A 22,594-nucleotide genomic window follows, 5' to 3' on the forward strand; every position below is an offset into this window, starting at 1 on the left:
CTTGTCACGCTCATTGAAAGCTGTCAGATGGCTTTGCGGATCACATATTTTAATTCCGGAATATAGAAAAGAAAATGAAAGGAGAAAATGATTGATTGGATTGATTTCTCGTCAGGGAAGTATATGTACAGCAACTATGCTGGGCCGTTAATTAAATAAACGCCAGGTGTATGCTGTTATCTAATATCAAATAACTCTCACTTTTCATTAGTGCGCTGGGTGTATTATCCGGTTCAAATAAGAAAGAAAAAATTCAAATCGGGAGGAGAGTTTGAGAGATGTTTCCGGTTTACCCTGTTCCGGCTTCCGAGTTTTCCGCAGCAGGCGGCATTATTCTGCTGGGCATATATAAGCCGATTATCCGGACGCTAAGACATTCATCAGTTCTACCATCAGCCAACTTGTGCTGTCTACTACTATACTCCCCCGCAAACTCATTTCGCTCCTCTGCACCTCGAAATGAATAAGGTAGTAGCACTTTTGATCGCTCTATACATTCATAAGCGCTCATCATTTCTTTCCTGTTTTGAAATATTCAATTTGAATTTAGATTTGGGTGATTTTCGCGGCACTTTTGGCTGGCGCCTGGGCCTACAACCGCTACGAGCCCTCCTACGTCCAATTCGAGAGCGAAGAGTCCGACGATACTGACGACGTGAGTATTCTAATCAAAATCCAATAATCGCCAAATGAATTTGTAATAGGGCTATATTTATATATATATTTGCTGGCTGCTGCTGTTTTGTATAATTTAGGATGAGCCGATGCCTTACGGCTTCGAATATGACGTCAACGACGGGCAGAACAACTTTGGCCACCGGCAGCAAAGTGACGGCCAAGTGACGAGCGGATCTTATCGCGTCCAACTTCCCGACGGACGGACTCAGATCGTCACTTACCGGGCCGATCACAACGGCTACAATGCCAAAGTGACTTACGAGCAAACGGCTAATAGTCATCACTATTACACTCATCCGGCTTATCAGCACCATAATAATCCGTCCAGCTACCATTCGGCTACTGCTGCACCAGAACCGCTTTTTTACCGGACTCGGCCCAGCACGACGACGACAACTACACCTGCACCAGTTAAGCCTTTACCTTACAGGCATTATCCTCTTTATGAATTTCCAGCTATCGCTCCTTACCACGGGCCCAGCAACGCCTACGGCGCTTACGATCAACTCGACCACCATCGTCGCCCAGCATTGCCACCTGTCCCATCGCCCAGCAGCAGCACTCCTCCGTCTGATTATAATAATGAAGAAGATGATTCATCCGATGAGAAATTGCCTCTGGTTCCACTCATTTTCAGGACCAATCACGTCGATTCTTATGGGCAGTTGAGATCGAGCTACGGCAAACGATCGCCCATCGACATTTGGAGCGAGACGGACATTTCGGCAGCTCTAGACGCTACTACTCCCGCTCCTGTTGAAGAACAAGTTATTCCAACTACTGAAGCTGTTCCATCAGTCGAAGAAGTTATTTCATCGGCGACTGAAATTATTGTTCCAGACGACCAAGTTGAATCTCAGACCGATCATCCTGATGCTGCAGGAGCGGCCGGGAATTCCGCCGACGACGAGGAAATCGATTACGATCTACTTCCGTTCCCGCTGCCGTTGCCGTTGGCCTACAGGCCCGACGCCGTTTGAATAAATGAGCGCGAATTAATTCTTCCCGCGCGCAACACCATTTTATAGATCATTCAAATGATATACATCGTCGCTAGATGTTTGTAGAGATTTAGCTAGCCAAATTGTTGAGTGAACACAGAAATCGATTGTCTCATTTGTTGTCTCCAAATACAAAAAAATGTACAAAAACAAACAAAAAAGAGAAAATGTTCAAACGTGTTTAAATTAAATTAAAGCTGAAAAAGTGTCGCATTGGAGAGAAATCGATTTGACATAAGATTCAGCAGGATCGGACCGCCGTGTTGTTCGTACAATAAAAAGTGGCCGGTCGTGATTTCTCCGCGTGGCAAGAAGAAATGAAAATTCCTTTCTCCTTTTTGTGTGTCTAATATTCTATGGAGAACTTGTCAAACCGGACTGACCGGGACTGACATTTTCTATTTAATAAAAAGGAAAGAAAAAACGAACAAAGAAAGAAAAAAATAGTGAACGCGTGAGTCTACTATTAACGAGTATATAGTAGAAAACTTGGCTGCATGCTGCTGCTGCTTGGTCTCGGAGTATATGGGGCAAGTAAAACATTTAGTTTCTCAACTTGAAATCACTCGCCTGTGCAGGGAATTTGATGTTGAAGCCCTTACAAGTTTGAGCGTCTGCAAGGAGCAATTAACAGCGCACATAATCGTTCTTTTTTTTACTTGAGCTGCTGCTGGTTGCTGCTGGACGACTTCCAATATAAAATGTGTGTAGACGATAGACAAGTTAGTCCTTGAAAAAAAGAAGTTGGGCCCTTATAGACCTACTAACGGCTTTTGCCGGGGCGCGAGAGAGGATTAATCAAAAGAGTTTTCTCTCTCTCTCTCTCACCAAGTGACACATGACGTCATAATTCAATATAGGATAGAAAATAAGGGGCTATACTGGTTCTCCCAAAAACGCCAAGAAATGTTGAAAAAGATCTCGTCGGTATATCTAGCTATTAGAAGAAAAATGATTTTGGTGCGTTGATATATCAACTTTGGAATCCATTTCGATTGACGTTGGTTGCTGCTGGTTATCCGATCCCAGGTATATAGATGGATCCTGCTCTACGAGAGGCTGTGATGTTGTGCACTATACACAATCTCTTAATGGAAGGAAAGGGAAATAGAATAAAGAGAGCAGAGCAGAGTGGATGATGTTGGGTACAATTTCGGTTGTGCGTTGCCATTTGCAGATCAAACAAAAGGACGAGCCGAGAGGACGGCCGTCATCTTCTCTCACAGAGATCCCATTTCAAATGGTGTGTGGTGTTATACAACCCTTGAATACACACAACATTTTCCTATATATGTCTGAGTGCCTTGATAATCGACTTGTGCGCTCTGATGAAAGTTACGCGGGGGAAAAATACTATCGTCTAGCGATTCTCATTTTCGATCATATATATTTCAAAGGTTCGAGCCTATAGGAAATGAATTTCAGTTTTTCAACAAAAGAATGTTCCGTTATTTTTTTGTAGATGTCTCGCCAATTGTCAACCGCCACACGTGGGGGTTAATTGAATTATCCCCGACTAGAAAACTTGGCCGCCGACGCCTGCTGAATTGATTTTGGGTTTGATTTTAAAAATTACTAAAAGAACCCTGTGAACTCTTTATATGCCTTGTTATATATACAACGTTATACATAAGGACTATAAATTAGACTGCACATTCGGCTGGAAGAGAGAGGAGCGGGGCGGAGCATCATTTATGTTGAAATAACCACATACACCAAATCGTAGAGATATAGCGTTAGATTTGTTTTGTTCTCTGCTGCAAGATACCCGATGACTACAGCCATCGTATTGCCACTAACAAGAAGGGCGACAGTTACACACATTTTTTGATATAGTACCGGTATCAAGTACGTCAAAAGACCCAGCAATATCCTCTGAAGTAGAGATCCTTTCTCTCAAAAGTTTTCTTATATATTGCAAAACACTTTCACGTTCTATATTGCGTCTCCGCATGAGCCCAATAACGCGTTTGATTGACTGCTATAATATACCTCTCCGCCCTATATCTATTATATAATATAGAATATGAAATAACAGCAGCCAAAAGTCTTTTTTTTAAATCATTTGAATATTAAAAAAAGAATTGTTGATGTTTAAAGACCTATTACCCAACACTATATATAAAGGGCTGTCTTTTGTTGGAAGCTTTTATTTCGCCATTAAACACACATCTTATAGTATATATAGGCGGCTCCGTGAAGCTATAATAATACATTGGCGGCGGTTTTATTCTTTTTCAAAGCGTCAAAGTTGCCGAGCTCTACGTGTGCGTGACGGAGATGTCTAATCTCCCGCGTGAACGAGAGCATTTCTATCTGCTGGCTGCTGATGGTGGTGCACCGCGACTTTGCACATAGAACAGTTCACGGCTGAATAATAAAAAAGGTTCTTGCTGCTGGATATTCTTTTGGCCAGCATCTCAGCAGGGCTGCTGGGATGCTGCCGGGTTTTTCTTTTGATCAGATGCCCAGTCATCCATACAAAAGAGACCAAGTACGCTAGCTGCTGCTTCGCTCCTATTACAAGAAGCAGGAGGCACTTGTGATATCAGGCGGCCTAAAGTTGAATCAACCACACGGTGGCGTGATGGTGGCTGGGCGAGTTGCATCTCATTAATTCTCTGCACAGCAGCAGCAGCATCAGCTGATTAAGGAAAGATAAATACAGCAGGATGGGGGGTACACGCAGCACAGCTTCAGGATAGAGAGTCGGAAAAACGGACTATTTATCAGCAGTTCAATCGTGATTCAATCGTTACGCAATATAAGAGAATTGATTAGCTCATCCCGCGCATCACTCTCGGGTTGACATTTGAAAAATAAGGACACGCCCTCGTACAGTTCCGCACTAATAGAGAAAGATGGGAAAAATACGACGACCATCCAGGTTAGCATATGTCACGAGCGCACGTGGCCATTGGAGCGTGAATGATAGGGAATCTATTTAATCATAATACATAAGACGGCGGAATATATTTTTTATTTTACTACTACTACTACATCAAACACATCAATCAAATCACTTATATATATAGCCTATATACGCAAGCCCTATTTATATATTTTTGTGTGTTTCTCGTTTATCTGACGAAATGAAAACTCGAGCATTTTCCCGAAATTTTTATTTTAATTTTTTGAAAGATCAACAGAGCGAGGGAGGGGAAATGATCAAAATAAGCCAACCGATATCGTTGATATCTTATATCCACGCCCTTATTTTCTAAATAAATATACATCGAGGCATATAGCAGCAGCTATATAATACGCAGCAGGAAAGAGCTCTTAAAATATAAATCATATTATGCAAATATGGAGATATCTGAGAAAAAAAAAGCCATTTGATAGGGAGCGGAGAAGCCTCTATAATATCTCTATATGCATGTATGTTTTTTTGAATGTGCTGGGGGAGGATCTATATATGATATGGCTTTTTCATCTGCGGTCGAGATTATTTATTGTTGTAATCTTTTGTGAAAAACAATGAATAGCTGAGCAATATACATAAAAATGGGGGTCCTTTATCTTATAGATTCAACCCGCATTAAATATTACATGCTGTCGTTCGTGATGACCGTTTCTTATTTGTTTTATTACGTCGCAACCTGATGAAAATTGAATGGCCAACGGAATAAATTTGCGTGTCACAATAAGCGTCGCCCATTTTTTCCATTTGAGAGAAAAGAATTGAAATTGTGCCGAGCCGGCTGGCACAGGGAAATGCAATCAAGGGGAAAAGGCGAGGCCTCTTGTGCTCTGCTGTCTTTCGTCGCCCAGTGTATAATGTAACTTGTATGTATGCAAATGACGAATGAGCTCTGCTACTACTGGGAAATGGAATTATTCAAGTCCCTGCTGGCAACAGACGGCCCATCGTCCGCGTATATACATGTATAAGTTGATGCCAATCAAATTTATAGCCAAAGAAAAAAGGAACGAAATGGACGGCAGATGAAAATTTCATTAGACAGAAAATATAGGAAATTGTGTATTATGTAGACTATATTATATAATACAAGGAATCACTTTGGAAATAATTTATATCGCCAGCAGCAGGATTAGATCATTGGGGAAATTGTCTTTTAGTGTTAGTAAGCTGCTGCCGGTTCAGCAGTAGGATAGGCAGCAGCAGGAGCTGCTGGGTAAGCGGCAGCCTCGTCCTTGTAAGCTGGAGCAGCATAAGCCGCCGGTTTGTAGTCGGAATACTTGGCCTCTCCTACGTACTTGACATCGGCGACATAACCGTAAGCGTCGGCTTTGTAGGTGACGATCTGGGTGCGGCCGTCTGGGAGAACGACGCTGTAGGAGCCGGTGACCACCTTGCCATCGCTAGTCTCCGAATGAGAATAGTCGTTGTAGGAAGACTCATCTTTCACTGCATAGCCATAGCTGTACGGTTGAGGGGCCTATATTTAAATTAACAATTTATCAGTCGATTAATTCAATTCAAGAAATGAACAACTGACGTAATCGTAGGAGGGTTTTTCGTAGGCTGCTGCTGGATAAGTAGCTGCTGGATAGGCGGACTCGGCAACAGCGACGGCGATCAATGCGGCGAAAGCGAACAACTACAACACATCGAACAGGAGAAAAATATCAAATAAATGTATAAAATAAAAGCGACTTTGTCTTATATTATGGCTGCATGCTGGTGGTGGTGCTCAATCACCTTCATGATTGCTATAAGATGGAATGAGTTTTTTGTTCTGCTGTATACTATACTAGTGCCGGTTCGGTGGAGAACAAGTAACTGATGTCGATACGAGTCAAGTCCCTTGGTATTTATACGGACCAATTCTTTATATCGTCCGGCTGCTGCTGCTGCTGGACAATTGAGAGTCGAAAGTGAACTATTAGGTGGGCGGCGTGAGGAATAGCCTAGAGTACTATAGATCCAAAAGTGCGCTATGCTGCTCCCGAATGTTTCTCTCTCCCAATACATAGTTTTAAGACTCTCTCCCGCTCACTTTACAACTTTTCTATAGAAGAAAAAGGAAAGAATCGACTCGCAGATTAGTATGGGTAGCCTATATATGCTGGACTGACCCCCGCCAACTGAACAGGTCACGTTCCGTCAATAAACCGCCGACCAAAGTGCTCCTCCTGCTCTCGGCCGTCTCTCACAGCGTATATCTAGACATTCTTTGTATTTTTCCCGCGCTTGCGATCTAGAAAAAGTTTCTAAAATGTTTGGTTGTTTGTTGGCCAATTTCCTGATGCCAGGATCGTCTGAAATTTTCGTTTCCCTTTTCATTATTCCATCAGCTATTGCTGTGCAGTACATTGTTGCTTTTTCTTTGTATTATGTAATAACATTTATTCTCTGGCTGGCCACTGGAATCAAGAGAAAAAGAAAAAGAAATTGCCAGTTGGGAATTCACAGATCGGCCACGCGCGCAGGTTTGAATGGATCCGATTTCATCCGCGCGCGGTCATTCCGCAGTACAATCGGTCGGTCGGATTATTGCAGAAATTCCTCATCGCCATCTTACATCATGCTGCCGATATATAGCAAATATATAAAGTGAGGGCCTCTCTCTTTCTATTTCTTTTAGATATTCCCAGACACTTTTTTTTTCTTTTTCTATTGTTTTTCTATTTTTTCGTTTGGAAAATAATCACAAGACACTATGACCATCAGCAGTTGCAGCAACCGCGCCCGAAAATCGATAAATATCCAAACAATTTCGATTTCTATTATCTTGTTTTTATTGGTGGGGCGTGTGATGGGATCTAATAGCAAATAGAAGGTACTATAGGTATTATATCTAGATAGTATATATATACTTTCCCTCCGATTTTATGTACACATTTCGACCGAAAATTCCCGTTTGAAAAACACATATAATATAGGCTACAATTGCGCTTGTGCGCTCTCTTATCTATGCGCGCATATAAAGGTTTTTAAATAAAATATAGCTACGGTCCAGCAGCAGCACTCTCATTTCGTATTACCGCTGCTGATGGCGCAGCCCAGCATATCATCCGGTCCGCTTATTTTTTTTATTTCCTTTCTTTTGTTATTCCACTGCTGCTGATGGGCTGCTGCTACTGCTACTGCCGGCCCGTCCGTCCGTGTGCTGGGCAATTTGTTATTCTCCTTTCAAAAGGATAAGGACAGCACGTCGGGCATCAATAACCGGATGGAGAGAGTGTCATAAATGGATGACCGCGCACCGGCTCAGCACCACAGGCAGCCAGGCCAGCCAGCCAGGCCAGCTATATTATAGTAGGAACATATTATATAGGCGCCGCGCTGGACTTCTCATTTAGCATTCAACAGCTGTACATAAATATGATGAGATAGAGGATGGCAAAGATATAACTTGGCCGTTTCTTGATATTGGCCTGAGCCGGCGCATCCATCACGCAGACACACGTATACTATATATATATAACAGTATATGTACACGGGCAATAATAATATCAAAAGGAATATGATATAATATCCATCAAACTTTCGCTGTTTCTCTTCCACAAGAAAATACAACATGGACGACATTTTATTTTTTGCCTATAAGACAACATGAAAAGGTTCTTCTTTTATATATTTTTCTTCTCTTTCGGCATATAAAAAGAGTTGTAAAAAGGCCACCACCACCATCACCACCACCACCACCAACCGTGTGTGCGCGTGAACACATCGATTTTCTAGTACTTGCTGCTGTTGTGCCTTGGCCAGCACCAGCACATCGCCTCTGCTCTCATCAACAGCGAATATAGAGGAGAACATAAGGAGCCACACCCCGGCCGATTGTATTTACTTTTCCCTCCGGCTTTTATGCTAGATTATTACCAGGGCCAGCAAATAAAATATATAGACTATATAGCTATATCTCCAAGTCCATATGCCGGCCCCACAGCAGCACACAGCGTCCTTGGTATTTACACAGCACGCAGACGGCCTGTTGTGTGTGTGTATATATAAAAACGGATGGTTTCGGCGTGAATTTTCACGTGTGCAAGTGTTTATATGTACAGCCATTCTTATTCTTTCTTTTACTTTTTCCCATTGTTATTACACACAGATTTATCGTTGGTTTCCATATATAGACACCCACTAACAGCACACACACACAGTCTCGGCCTTCTATACATAATAATAGGCGATATAAGAATAAATAGAAAAGACACAAAATGGTGGGAATAATCTCTTTCACTTTGAGAAAATTAATTGAGGTCGTTGGATGTTGTAGTAACAATGGGAAATCTAGGGAAAACCCTTGCTGCTGTGTCATATGATAAACTGCTCTATGCACAGCAGCCAGCAGTGTCTATCTAGATTGGCGTGAAAGTGCTGGGGCGCGTTTGAAATTCGACGACAGTAGAGATAATCACGCTGTGCTCGGGTGGGGGGCTTATTATTAGTCGTTAATGAGACCGAGAGATGTTTTCGTTGTCGGCCAACGGCTTTGCAAGAGCTGCTCTGCTATATGTTGATGCTCTTTCTTGTTGTATTATATGTAGATAAGGAAGCCGCACAGCTCCAACCCCACGTGTTTGGGATATATACAGTATATTATTGTTGGCTTTATTTTTCCTTGTGTATATTTTTTGGGCTGCTGCTTGGGTGGATGGAAATCCGCGTGGAACTTGTAACGATTTGAGCGGATGCAGTACATGCATATAGGGAGGATATGTCGAGCAGCAACAAAGGCACATCACCGAGGAGATTGACTTATTCCTCTACACACAGAGTTGTATATTATAGCCTTTTTTGTATGAGACATGGGGAAATGGATAGAAGCGCTTTGATGTCTTGTTACACATTTATATAGGCCAACAGCAGCAGCAGCAGCAGCAGCAGCATCAATTGTGTGTATAGAGCTGTGCTGATGCCTTGCTGTGTGTCTATATAGACATGTCGATTCGATTCCCTTTTTAGCTCACATATGTCTAGCTATAGACACGTAATGGGGGCGACGAGGGGAGCGTAAAAGTTAGCGAGAGATGTATATTATTTTTAGATAGATGTATATCGCTTTGTGCAAATAATATGTTTAGAGATCCTTTTGTCTTCTGTTTTTCTTCTTCTTTTTAAAATCAAAAGAAAAACTTCGCTCTCGTCACATAGACGCTTTGATTGTCTCGACTTGTGTGTGATACATAGACTGGGCCTTGTCGCAGCATTGAGAGTCACAGCAGCAGGCTGATATTTAGGCCGGGCGGGCGTGCCGATCGATAAAAAGTGATTCCGGCCAGCCAGCAGAAGTTTCTATACAACTCAGCCCAACACAATGTCTCTCTAGCTTTTTCAACTATGTATATATACCTATATATATCTGTATAAACGACTCAATATAGTATATAGCTCAACAGCCCAGCACTGGATGTATGTATGTAATACAAGAGTAGAAAGCTTATAATTCCGGCTACCAGCGGAATGATCCAGTATATAGTCGTCGGCTGAGAGCAGTATAGAGCTGGCTATATGGTGTATATACGGTTATTTATACACAACATCTCTCACAGTCTACATTATATGATGAGGACGGCATGTAGGATATGTAATATCATATCATATACACGAGGAGATGTGTATATCCAACAAAGAATAAAGAGAAACATGCATATAACTTATGCGTTGATTCGTATATCAATATATAAGCCCGCACCACACGCCAGCAGAGCTATATTATACTGTCTCGTCTGTATCTATCTATTTTCCCTGCGAATCTTATATTACATGTATTTAAATATTCTGTAGTATTCTAAGAGTGCTGGAAAAGAGTCGACTCTTGTTGTATATCCGCCCTGTCTGCTGCTGGGTTTTAGATTGCCATCAATGCTTTTTACTCTGAATGCTGTTGTATATTATATACCGCAGCCATGTATATATGGATATAGAATATATATAGGTTGAAATTCTAGAGATGTCTACCGCATATAAATAGCCACGTTAATGCCACTTGAGCTAAATCGTCTTTCACTCTCTCTAGCTATAGCTAGCTAGCTCTCTTCAATATAGCGTTGACGTCAAAAGGAACTCGTCAAAAGGGCCGGAATAATATCCTATATCCCTATAGCTGTTTAGATGATACTCTGCCTCCTCTGCGATTTTCTATGTATGATGGGCCAAAGCTCAAAACAGACGGCAGCACATAAATATTGCCGGACAAAATGCATGTCTGTGTTTTCTTTTCATTTCATACAGGAGAGACTCTTTGTACATGTATAATTCGGGCCAGTCAAATCCCCTCCATCACTGATGATATGTCTTTATATAATCTTTCGATCTTTGTTAAATAATGCTCACAATTTCACCTATAAATACAGAATAGTAGATATATGTGCATGTTCTGGGGGTTGATAGGCACAGGGAAAAGATGACAGAGCTTAAAATACGTATATAGCTTATAGCATTTCTGTTGTATACACATGGGATGCTGGGTCTATATTGTGTGTGTAATCCCGGATAATATCTAGACGATTTGTTGTAGGCCTCGCCCTCGTACCTCACATGACATTGGCTAAGTATCCGTACCAACTTATTAGCTGTCGGCCTTGTACTCGGCCTTGTAGGCTAGGTGACGATTTGGATGCGGCCGGCGGTGGTCACTTTTATTCTATTGTTTTTCTCCGAATGGGAATAATAGGAGCATCTTTAACAGCGCCAGGAGAAACTGAGAAACGGCTGTATAGGGGCAGCTGTAGCTGTATTCACAAAGACGGAAATTAAATGCACACAAAAGCTGAATGATGCCAAAGTTCATATTTCATAAAGTCTTACACGAACGGCCGCACGACGTCGGAATAAAGAGAATGGAAACAGTCCAGCCTGCATCACCAATGCTGCGACGAGAAAAGCCGGAACAGTAAAGAGACGACCTGTGCAAACATGAAATTAAAATGAATGCAATCAACTATTATCATCATCATATTTAAATGAATTATATATCTGCAACTGATGTTGATCCGGTCAGTATTGAACCGTTATTGCTGTATAAATATTATTATGCAATATACACATAATATAACGTTTAAGTGTGTCGCCAATAGAAATCCGCTATACGAAATAATAACGGGATCAAAGTCCGTGTCGTCTGCTGTATACTACTGTCTAAACATTTCCAGCAGCGCCAATTTGGGGCGCGTCTCTCTTCGGCTCACGAAGGTTTTGAGCCCATCATCATCAGGTGCGCTGTGTATTATTCCAAGTCGGGAGAAAATGTCTAAGAAGAAGGAGAACGCGTATTATTATACAGCGAGAAAGTGAGCTGTGCTGGGTATGAAGCAGGTGAAATGACGATAAGTACATTACACAACAAACACGGTCGTCATGTCGTTTGAATGCCGAGCGTGCAGCAGCAACGACTCCCGCTGGGCCAAATGATATTTCGTGCGGCGCAGCAGCAGCAACTGCTGCGGCACGCGTGATATTGTTGCACCATTTTCACGGGACCCCAGCTGAGCCGGCACACGCATTTCCACACGAGTCCAAAGGTAAAAGTTGAGCCAACTTTTACCTTTTTTTTTGGATTATTTCGCACCGCCCGCGAGCTTCGAATGTGTGTGTATAGCTAGGATATATAGTAGTTATATACTTATATGTAGACCAAGTTTGCATGTTACATGTAGAGGAGTCGGCGGCGTCGCTACTTATTTATTTCTCATTCCGCACGGCCTCTGCTGGTGCTGCCCATTTCAAATGCAAATAACTTTTGTATTACTACACAGCACAGAGCAGCACAACACATTCACCCGCATCGAAATGCATATAACTATATATGTCCACAAATTCAACTTGGCTGTGGCGGAGAGCCCAGCAAACTGGCTGCGGCGGATGCGTTCCTTTTTTAAAAATGAAATTTTGATGCTGAGCTGTGTATGTTCTAGTTTTTAAAAATTATGAAAGGAAAATATTAAGGTGGGAAAAAATAACAAAGAGAAAAACAAAGTTTGAGAAAATTGAACAAGGAAAAAGTGACGACGAAGAAGACCAACTTTTCCAAAAGTCTTAAAAGTTTCCGCATATGTTTTTTAATGTCTCCCGTTTTGTCGATTTTTTTTTCGTACCCATCACGTCATCACCCAGTTAACTTTTTCATTTTTTCCAGACTGTTACAATATTGCAATGTTAACATTTTAAAAAGAAAAAGGTTTGATTCGAGCGAACGATTTAGTTTGGAACTTTGGATGAAAATGATGGGAAAAAAAGAAAAGATTGAAACAACGCCCAAAAATGTAATGGCGAAAGAGAGAGACACACCACATGCGCCAAATATTATTGCTAATACCGTCTGGGAGAGAAAATGGTGATTGTCTCTCGAAAGGAAAGAAGAAAAATAGAACTGGGCTAAACTGTAATAATAACAGGCCAATAAAGATTGTTGCTGCTAGCACACGATTCACTTTCTGCGGTTTCTTTTTCCAACGCTCTCGCGCCCGGGCTCACGGTTGAACGATTCCGCCGTGTGCGGATGGCCAGCACCACTATACCAGACTTTTGCCGGGTATAAAAAGACGGGCCTGGATATTGTCAAAGCATCAGTTGCCCATTCGACTTTGTTTCCAGCAACAACTATTTATCCACCTCAATCCCAATCAACATGAAGGTAAGTTATTTCGAAAATAGTAGGCTACAATCTTCTATTTGATCATTTCTATTTGATGGTTTATTTTTTTGCGACTTATTTGTATTATTAATTTATTATTATAGTTCTTGGTTATCCTCGCATTCGTCGCTGTTGCATCAGCTGCTTCTCCTCCGGCCTACCCTGCTCCGGCTTACCCTGCTCCGGCTTACCCTGCTCCGGCCTACGGCAAGACCTACGATTACGTAAGCGTTTTTCTATTAGAAAATTGACTCGCAAGTTTATATTCTTTCAAACTAATTTCTCTGATGTATAAATAAATTTACAGCCCGCCCAACCCTACACTTTCGGCTATGACGTCAACGATGCTCCATCTTACAACAACTTTGGCCACCAGGAGGCCGCCGACGGTAAAGTCGTGTCCGGATCTTACCGCGTCGAACTTCCCGACGGACGCACTCAGGTGGTCACCTACAAGGACGACGGCTACGGTTTGATTTCCACCGTCAAAACCGAAGGAACCATCAAGGCTTACGACTACAAACCGGCCTACAAGCCAGCCTACCCGGCCGCCTACCCCGCAAAGTACTAATAATAATCACGAATTCAACGATAGGATTCACGTTCACTTGATGCGGTTGACATATTCTAGTTCCTGTCTATACATAATACTTTATACCAATGGATATTTAGGCTCATAACTGTATGCGTCAGAAAATGAATACAGATCAAATCTATAATTTAACAACAATTTCATGCGAGTTGTGAACTTTTTTAAAATGGAAATTTCGTAAAAGATCAGCAGATGTATTTATGTTTCAAACAACTCTTCACGAGTCATCTAGCGGCCTTTTCCTAAGTAAATCTAAGAGATTTTTTTTTCAAATTTCAGTGCAGGAATTCAAACATAATAGTAATTAATTTCAGTCAAAAGTAATTCATAATCATAATATTTGCTGACAAATATTTGTCAAACATTTTATTAGAATGCGTCGAGTTTTTTAAATTGGCAACACTGGCTTCCCAATTCACACTAACAGTGACAGTCTGACACAAACAAAAAACAAAATTTGCATCGGTTAGTCCGTTACTGTTCTAACAGCTAACACGAAGTAGTTTTAAGTAGTTTAGAAAAGCCAGCAATGGATTTTAATTTCTCCACGCATAAAGGGATGGGTGTTGCAAGAAGACAATTTTCCGTGTACCTTTATATGCCAGTGTTACACCACCACTTTGCTGAAATACAACAAGGCCTTTCAAGTACAGTGCAGCAAGTTGAAGTAGCTTCTACTGATAATGAACAAACAACTGATGGACTGAATTGAATTGTTCATTTTCAGCCACATTCATCCTGAATCGTTAACCAACTGAACATGAACTATTGAATCTAGACAGTTTTGCACCAAATAGGGTATCACATTGATAACCACTGAACATAGTTCCACATCAAAGAGGAAAATATTATTGTTACAGAAAATCACCAACCAGTGTGAGGAATCTTGGTACCGAAAACTGCAAGACCAAATTTTGCCTACGTGTTCCAGGCTTCAACGGATAGGAAATAGCTGATTTTATGCTCACTCACATGAATACCAGGTAGAATTCAAATATAATTAAAATATCAAGAGCCCATATGATCATTTGGGAAGGCTTAGGCAATTCCTAGTTGTTTAAGTAAGAATAGCATTTTATATATGCTTTAATGGAATGCACTACTTCTTTTTTTCAGGTGAACAATGGTGAAAAATGGGGGAAAATATCAGCTTGACATTCCAACACATGGGATTCAAACTGAAAGATGTCCTCCAGGTCTTACAAGTGGCTGGCGAGCAGCTAGATGGAATTTGCCAAATTTCTTTGTCAGCCCTTGACTGAAATCGTCTCTGCCATCCAAAAATTCTGTGACCACTGTTTAGTCCGGAATACGAAAACCCATTACAATCGTAAATTCAATTACATTTAGAAAATCAATTAATTTTAATACAATCTGTCTACTTTTCATTTCAGAGGTTGCCAACTGTTTCGTGACTAAAAAAAGTCAACGAAGAATTCTCCGTTAACGTCGATTTTTATCTGCCGGACAAGCAGTGCCTGAAGAGTTTAATTGGAACCCGGTATTTCATGTGCCTGGAGGTGCACGACACGACTTAATTGAAGTAAAACATCGAGAATACAGTGGTGGACAGTTGGACACACATCTTTCGACATCATATGAAGCTGCAGTTTGCTGGATGTTGGGACCATCTTCAAAGAAACTGGTACAAATAAAAAATGATTTAATATTCGTATCGACTTTATAATTAATGATTGATCCATTCCACAGGTTCAACCGATTACAAAATTTATCCCGACTATCTGCCACTGTTGAAAAAAGACTGGACGACAAGTTCGGTAACAACTCAGCAATTTCCAAAAATAAAACAGATTCCTATCTTACTCTAGAAGTTTAACTGAGTTACCCACCAGTGATCCGGAGAAAATGACACTCAAACTAGGCAGTGAGAGATATTTCTGTAACATAGGCGCTACAATGGGCAGACCAGTGTCCAACCATACAAACGTTCTCAAAGTAAATTAGTTTTTAAAAATTCTGGCCGATATTGTGCAACTACAAATCAAAACCCACTTTCCCTTCTTTTAGCTAAAATGTTTCGATGCATAAATTTCGCGGGGAATGGTTTAAAATTTACAACGCTGTGTGTAATCTACTTGGAAAAATTAACTTTCCAGTCACTGACATCGAAGAATGATTTAAGTGAATGGAATTTTGTAAGTTTGTAACTTTGGTTCAGTTCAGTGTAAATCCGTTTTGTATTGATAATACATTAAATATCTTTTTGAATGGATAATTAATAATTGTGATAGATAAAAAGAAATGGGGGTTTGAATTCTAGACAAAAATATCCTTTTTTAATATGTGGTTTTGAGCGCAGGTTCGACGTACTCGGGATATTGGGCCTCTCCCTCGTATTTCACGTCAGCGGTGTATCCGTTTTTGTCAGCGCGGTAGGTGACGATCTGAGTGCGGCCATCGGGAAGAGCAACGCGGTAAGATCCAGTGACGACTTCGCCATCAGCGTTCTCAGCGTGATCAAAATCGTTGAAGGTTTCTTCGTCCTTTACGCCGTAGCCGAAGCTGTACGGCTGAGGGGCCTAATGAATCAATTAACTTAGGAATTTTCTGTACGGTTTGGGATCAAAGTTGTTCAAGTTTAAATACGGGTTCAGCTGGAGCAGCCTCCTCAACAGCCTTAGCGGCAGGCTCATCGTAAGCGGCCATGGCAACGGCGATCAAAGCGGCGAAAATCAAGAACTGTTCAACATCAGCAGTCGATTCCAAATTAAAATCACGTTTTAGTTACTGTGAAATTCAACTTTCAACATGGGATTTTCTTACCTTCATCATGGCTGTTGTGTTGAGAAAGGGAGAACTTTGGTGAGTTTGATCCGACTGTGTCTTACTCGTTGACAAAACTGTTGATGGTGGTGACGGTGGACTCGGTTATTTATACGCGAAGCCATATGGCTCTGACGAGAAGGGGAGATACGTGCACAGCAGTGGAAATTTATGGTGCGAATCGAGAGTCCTAGGAATAAACGTAATCACGGGATATAACCTCCTATACAGGGGCAAGTATAGTTTTCTTGAAATCCACTTTCTCCGCAACTCCAACAGTATTTTTTTGTTTTTCGGTGTTGCCTTGTCCCCTGTTTGCCTTGACGACACCATTTCGGGCATGCGTGCATAATGTCTTTTCTGCAGCACATCTTCGTCGAATGCCAATTCAATCGTGTTTCTTTTCAGTCTAAATGATAAGAAGAGTGACAGTGACAAGTGACAGCTACCATATTCATATGCGTACGCTTTTACCGCGCGGAGAGATGTGAATGTAGAATGGGATTATTATCTCGAGTTCGTGTTTCTGTTTTACCTTCCATTGTTTCTTTTCCATTGTTTTTTTTTTAAATTAATTAAGCCCTAACCAATTTAATTCGTTTTGTGGTTGAAGTTGATTAGCAAATTCTCAGTTGAGCGACACTATTACCAATTAGTTTAATGTAGTCTCATCACTTCGTCGTGGTTGTTTGTGGCATTATCTGAATTTTCATTCATCATCAAAGCATAGCAACAAAGAAAACAACATTCAAAAACCAGCTGGACCTCTCATATAGTGATTGAGAAAGAGGTTTACGTTGGGCGCCTCTGGGCAGGCCACATATCTACTGTGCCAACTTTCCCTTCGAAATTTATATCTTAGTAGGTTACGCGCAGGACAGAATAGTGAACCGGTTCGTCACCTTTACCAAGGATTATTGTCAAATCAAGTGACATTTAAAATTAATCTCCTATTTCATTCTTATTCTACGTATTTCTCTCATTCTATTCAACGCCAGAAAAATTATACTCGCGTAGAAAAACAAGAAATTAATTTCGGTATCAACATTTAGTATCATTAGTATTTATTTATCTGATTTATGTATAGAAACAACGATTTGGCCAATTTTAAAACAATCATCAGTGCGAACAAACGGTATAGCAGTCAATTCAACACCTGTAAAACTAGAGAGAAAAAAATATTAATTCATAACGGAAACAGGAAGGACTCTTGGCACGCTTCTGACACCCTGCATCGAAGAAGCTACATATTCAAAACTCTATATTCTAATATTCTTTATACGCTTTTTCAATTTGATTCAAGCGTCTTTCTTGGCTTCATCTTCTTTACTCGTGTCCTGATTATTATTCTTGTCATTATTCATCAGCGTTCTACCGATGAAAAAACGACGATTGGGCAACTGAAGGGTGGACGACGAAGAGCGCAATCGCGTCGGCAAAATCTTGATCTGAGCCAGTGTTTGAGGCTTCCTCTGGGGCAACGACGACGAAGGCCTGGAATAAACTCGACCGTTGACGGGTTTCCTCATTTCGATTGGCTTGCCAATAATCACGAAAGGCCGCTTGGAAGTCGGCGGTGCGACGGTAGTCGAATTGGCCGATGGGATGGCAGTGGTCGATTTCGACTCGTAAAAACGATTGGGAGTTGGTCGTGATTTGAACACGTACTTGTAGCCGTCGGCAGCGGCCACCGTCGAGGTCTCGGCTGAAGTCGATTCGTTATAAGTAGCGACTGGAGTGGTCACGTCGGGAATTTCGGTGGTCGAATCATCTTCGCCACTGCTGGTCTCAACACTGTCGAGAGGAACGTTAGCAAGAGCAGCGGGATTGAAAAGAAATTTCTGAAAATGACCGCTCCCGTCGCTCTTGTCCGAGTGATGACAGGGTGGCAGAGGAATTTCAGTTGGCAGAAGGGTCCCGTAAGACGAAGAATCTGTAATTTGTGCGGATTTCGTTTCCGGCTGGTTTGAGGTAGTTTCCTGCGATTCTGAGCTACTCCCGCCAAGTGTCGACGACTCGAGCTCTGCTGGTGTGCTCAAGTAAATGTCACGGGGCGGGGCAACAGCGGGAATGAACTCTTGTGGCGTGATCGCCGGAGCTTGGTAATTTGTCAATGAAACGTCTGCTGGATATTCAGTCGCTTCGTATTGATCGGTAACCGGCCGAGCGTGATCCTCATTCGACACATCTTCGGCGGATGCAGCAGCGTGAGGGACGACATCATATGCGGGACTGGCTGTAATAGCGGGAGCAACGACATCATATGCGGGAGCTTCGCTTGTTTTATCTTGGTAAGCGGATTCGGTTGCCGGAGCGTCAACGATCTCAGCAGATACTTCCTCTGCGGATGTGATTTTAGAGCTGCTGCTGACTGCTGCTTCATATGAAAAGGCATTGGTCTTTTCTTGGTAGTTGGGCGAATCGGTAACCGGAGCGTAAATGACTTCCGCGGAACTCACTTCGGCGGATTTAGCTTTAGTAGTGCCGACTGACGCTTCGTACGATGGAGATTTTGTTGTTTCCTGGTAAGAATCGGTCACGTAGGAAACTTCGGCTGAAGTCTCTTCGGTGGATTTAACTTTAGGCGACTCGTACGAAGGATATTGATTGTTTACGGCCGGAATGTCGGTGGCCTCTTCCTGGGAAATATTGGAAGTTTCGGTTTGATCGTAGGGCCCTTCCGCCGAAGTTTGGGCAACATAGTCGGCCTCTTTCTGGGCGGAAGCGATTTCTTTTTGGTATTCGGCCGAAAGTCCGGCTTCTTCTATGTAAGCGTACGTACTGGTAACGTATGAATTCTGGTCCGTGTAAGTTGGCGTCGAGGATGCGACGTAATCGCCAGGGATTTCGGCGGATGCCGTGTAAATTCTTTGAGTGGCGTAATTGTCCGTCTTCTCCATCGGATCGCTAGCCAAAACCGGCAACTGGGCCATGATGGGTGCCGAAGTCGAATCTACCGGAACCGATGACGGACCTGTGTACACGAATTGGTGGAATGCGTTGATGACCTGCACAGGCTCATCGGGTGACATTTTCTCAGCCACAATGCGTCCGTTATAAGAGCCCGTCGTTTCAGCAACATTTTGGACCAATTTGGGCTCTTCGTAATTGGTTTCCGCAGTAGGTGGAGGTGGTGTGAATTTGTCAGCTGCTTGAGCATAGAAAAGCGGCTTGAACTTGTAGGGCCCCTCGGTTGAAAACTCTGGTTCAGATTGGATGGCCGTTGGCGGAGTAGTAGGTCCAGCCTCATTTTCCGGGGCTACGGGCTTTCTGTAGAACAAACTGGCCTCGTATGTAGGTCCCTCGGCTGGATACGTTGGCTCGCTGACCGGTTGCTGGACTTTGAGCGGCTCGTCGTTTACATTGCCGGGCGCATAATCATTTTCCGAACTGGTTTTCTCTTGAGTACTTACACTTTCGGATTTGTTATCCTGGGTGACTCCTTCTCCGTTGGCGTACGGGGCCGAGGGCGTGAAACTAATTGACTCCACAGTTCGTACAGGTTCAGATTGCTGCTGGTAAATGCCTTGTTGGGTGGCCTTCTGAACTGCAAGGGCGAATTTAGTGAAAGTTTTGATCTTTTCGCCGAAATCCGACTCGGGCGGCTCGACTTCTCCCGAATCGGCTTTAGGCCGGTATATTTTCGGGATCACGGGTTTGTAAGTCGTTTGATAGGCCGGTCTCTCTGTCGATGGTGTCGCAGCATCGGAAATCTCTTGGCTTTCATCCGGTAACGATGCAAGTGCTGGATAGGGAGATTGATAGGTCGCTGGATCGGTCGGCCTTTCACTCGACACCTCAACTGCCGCATCGGTGGTTTCTTCGCTTTCATCCGATGGTTTTATTCCCGGAAGCGATGCTAATTGGTAAATGAGTTGTGATACCTCTTCCGGGCTGACCTGGATCGGGACTTCCGGATTTTCAGCGATGGCCGCAGCAGACGGGCTTTCAGATTTAGGCGATTGATAATAACTGGCAGCTTCGTAATTGACTTTCTGAAGTTCATCGACCTGCTGGTAGAAGACTGGCGACTTTTCCGTTCCGGCTTCTTCTTCCTCCGAATTATCCGCAACGGAATAATTCGGCTGACTAATAAATTCGGCTACCGGTTCCTTGTAGAGAGTCGAGGATTCCAAGTGGCTTTCCTCTTGCTGGGGTTTCGATTCGACGACTTCCTGTCCAGCAATTGTAGGACCTTGTTCGTAGTAAACAGATGATCCAGATTTCGGTTTCTCCTGTTGAAGAGGAGTAACCAGTTCGACAACACCTGGTTCCTTGTTACTGTCTCCAGGTGTTTCGCTGCTGGTGAATTGTTCGGCTTGGTGCTGCTGGGTCCGTCCTTCGTATTTGGCCGGCTCTCCTTGGAGTGAAACTTGGGTGACCTGGTCAGCGGTGGTCGTCTCGCTACTTTCTTTATTCTCCGTTCCAACTTGGTCGTAATCTGTCAAACTGGACTTGCTACTACTTTCTTCGTTTTCAGAGTCCCTGGACGGACTCTTTTTGTCGCCGACTTCTTGCTGGACGGAATCGACGCTGCCGTCTGGCGCTGCGCCAGACTGGACGTAGTCGGCCACCGTCTTGGGAATTTTCCAAACGGCTTTCGAAGTAAGATTAGCCGGAATCGGATAGGAAATCTGGGAATTGGCATTTTCCGAACTGCTGCTCTGTTCTTGACTGCCTTCGTTGTCTTGTTGCTTCTTCTCCGGCTGGCTGCTGGAATCACTTTCTTTGGTGGTTGCTGATTTCTCTTCGTCGTCGTCGTCGTCTTCTTCCGATTCTTTAGCAACTTCTTTATCGGCTTTACCTTTGTCGGCGTACTTTTGACCTAGTTCGTTGGCGTCCGCCGATAGAATGTCCGACCATTTGACAGTGGTTCCCGGTACAACCGTTTCAACTACAGGTTGAATTTGACTGGGTGAAACGGCTGGTGATTCTACCGTCTTGGTCGGCTCAATAGTGGTGACGGTGCTGGTGGAATACCCGGCCAACAACGGAGTTGAGTACACTAAGAAGACAGAAGATTGCGTCTGCTGGGTTTGGTACACCGGGGCTGGATAGGGTTGTTGCTGATAAGCTGGCGCTTGATTGTAGACGGGCGCCGGATAGGACGGAACTTGATAGGATGGATAGGAAGGTGCCTGGTAAGTAGGTGGATAAGGTGCTGGTGGGTTATGTGGACGGTATGGCTGGGCGTGATAGCTAGTTTCCGGCCGGAATGGCTTCAGAAGGTAAGACGGCTCAATAATGTAGGATTGGCCGTTAAACGGACTCTCCGGTTTGAAGTTCGGCTGCTGATACTGGACCGGAGGAGGAGCGGGATCAGTTTTGATGGCCGTCACTAAATATTGCTCAGAAAATTGATTAGCGCCGTGGTGCTGTTGAGGTTGCGGAGCTGGATGAAATCCTGCCTGGCCGTGATAGTTTGGCTGAGACCCGTAATGAGGCTGTGGCTGAGGCTGCGGCTGTATCAAACAATAGGCGGAATTCATCTATAGTTGAATTTGATTCAAATCAAATAAAGAACATTTGACTTACGTAATGGTAATTGATTGGTTGCGGATGCGAAAATTGAACTTGGTTGGATCCGTAAACGTTATTATCAGGGACGGCGTCCACCGCCAAAATTGAACAAACGACGATCGATAAAATGGCGATCTAAGAAACGGGATAAATCCATTGATCAACGATGAGCGTTTGACACTTTTTACGATATAGCCAATCTTCTTTTGGTTATGGTTTTTTTTTTAAAACTTACCTTCATTTTATTTGGCGCTATCATCACCAACAGAGAAGGCACGGCGAACACAGACTGATGCATCCCCAACGCTTGAACGCTTCCTTTTATACACTTGCTCACATTCTCGTAGGATTTGACTTGCTGTCTCAAAAGGACCCACTGAGGAATGGGAGCAATTAATCTATCCCGAATAAACTAGACGAACAGGTTCTCTTGATCGTCTTCTCGTTCAGCTGGGATACCGGTGGAG

At 42.9% G+C, this 22,594-nt stretch overlaps 5 protein-coding genes and 1 long non-coding RNA gene across 7 annotated transcripts; 3 read left to right on the forward strand and 3 right to left on the reverse strand.

Moving 5' to 3' along the window:
* The first annotated feature begins 386 nt into the window (after nucleotides 1-386).
* On the forward strand, nucleotides 387-2,086 carry LOC124349859. Its single transcript, XM_046800774.1, has 3 exons — nucleotides 387-468; nucleotides 551-655; nucleotides 756-2,086. The coding sequence occupies exons 1-3, from the start codon at nucleotides 460-462 to the stop codon at nucleotides 1,656-1,658; spliced, it is 1,017 nt and encodes a 338-aa protein (XP_046656730.1). The 5' UTR covers nucleotides 387-459; the 3' UTR covers nucleotides 1,659-2,086.
* Nucleotides 2,087-5,651: 3,565 nt separating this feature from the next.
* LOC124349970 (cuticle protein 19.8-like) lies at nucleotides 5,652-6,456 on the reverse strand. The gene is made up of 3 exons (XM_046800933.1): nucleotides 6,346-6,456; nucleotides 6,143-6,244; nucleotides 5,652-6,082 (listed from the first exon to the last, which is right to left on the reverse strand). The coding sequence occupies exons 1-3, from the start codon at nucleotides 6,349-6,351 to the stop codon at nucleotides 5,765-5,767; spliced, it is 426 nt and encodes a 141-aa protein (XP_046656889.1). The 5' UTR covers nucleotides 6,352-6,456; the 3' UTR covers nucleotides 5,652-5,764.
* A 6,668-nt stretch (nucleotides 6,457-13,124) lies between these two features.
* Nucleotides 13,125-13,961, forward strand: LOC124350145 (cuticle protein 19-like). Its single transcript, XM_046801177.1, has 3 exons — nucleotides 13,125-13,231; nucleotides 13,336-13,455; nucleotides 13,539-13,961. Exons 1-3 carry the CDS (start codon nucleotides 13,226-13,228, stop codon nucleotides 13,800-13,802), a joined length of 390 nt encoding a protein of 129 aa, XP_046657133.1. The 5' UTR covers nucleotides 13,125-13,225; the 3' UTR covers nucleotides 13,803-13,961.
* Nucleotides 13,962-14,140: 179 nt separating this feature from the next.
* On the forward strand, nucleotides 14,141-16,054 carry LOC124350359. The gene is made up of 5 exons (XR_006920832.1): nucleotides 14,141-14,806; nucleotides 14,940-15,153; nucleotides 15,218-15,468; nucleotides 15,534-15,779; nucleotides 15,852-16,054. It is a non-coding gene; the product is annotated as an uncharacterized LOC124350359 (long non-coding RNA).
* LOC124350173 (cuticle protein 8-like) lies at nucleotides 16,003-16,751 on the reverse strand. Its single transcript, XM_046801217.1, has 3 exons — nucleotides 16,608-16,751; nucleotides 16,431-16,523; nucleotides 16,003-16,363 (listed from the first exon to the last, which is right to left on the reverse strand). The coding sequence occupies exons 1-3, from the start codon at nucleotides 16,614-16,616 to the stop codon at nucleotides 16,121-16,123; spliced, it is 345 nt and encodes a 114-aa protein (XP_046657173.1). The 5' UTR covers nucleotides 16,617-16,751; the 3' UTR covers nucleotides 16,003-16,120.
* Nucleotides 16,752-17,648: 897 nt separating this feature from the next.
* LOC124349383 (adhesive plaque matrix protein-like) lies at nucleotides 17,649-22,471 on the reverse strand. Of its 2 annotated transcripts, none has more exons than XM_046799936.1 (3): nucleotides 22,363-22,471; nucleotides 22,143-22,262; nucleotides 17,649-22,063 (listed from the first exon to the last, which is right to left on the reverse strand). In XM_046799936.1, the coding sequence occupies exons 1-3, from the start codon at nucleotides 22,423-22,425 to the stop codon at nucleotides 17,906-17,908; spliced, it is 4,341 nt and encodes a 1,446-aa protein (XP_046655892.1). In that variant the 5' UTR covers nucleotides 22,426-22,471; the 3' UTR covers nucleotides 17,649-17,905. The 2 variants fall into 2 exon arrangements, with proteins under 2 accessions (XP_046655892.1, XP_046655891.1); XM_046799935.1 differs by having other exon boundaries at nucleotides 17,649-22,069.
* Between the last annotated feature and the right edge of the window lie 123 nt (nucleotides 22,472-22,594).

Source organism: Daphnia pulicaria, chromosome 7 (assembly GCF_021234035.1).
Source record: "Daphnia pulicaria isolate SC F1-1A chromosome 7, SC_F0-13Bv2, whole genome shotgun sequence".
Lineage (NCBI taxonomy): Eukaryota > Metazoa > Arthropoda > Branchiopoda > Diplostraca > Daphniidae > Daphnia > Daphnia pulicaria.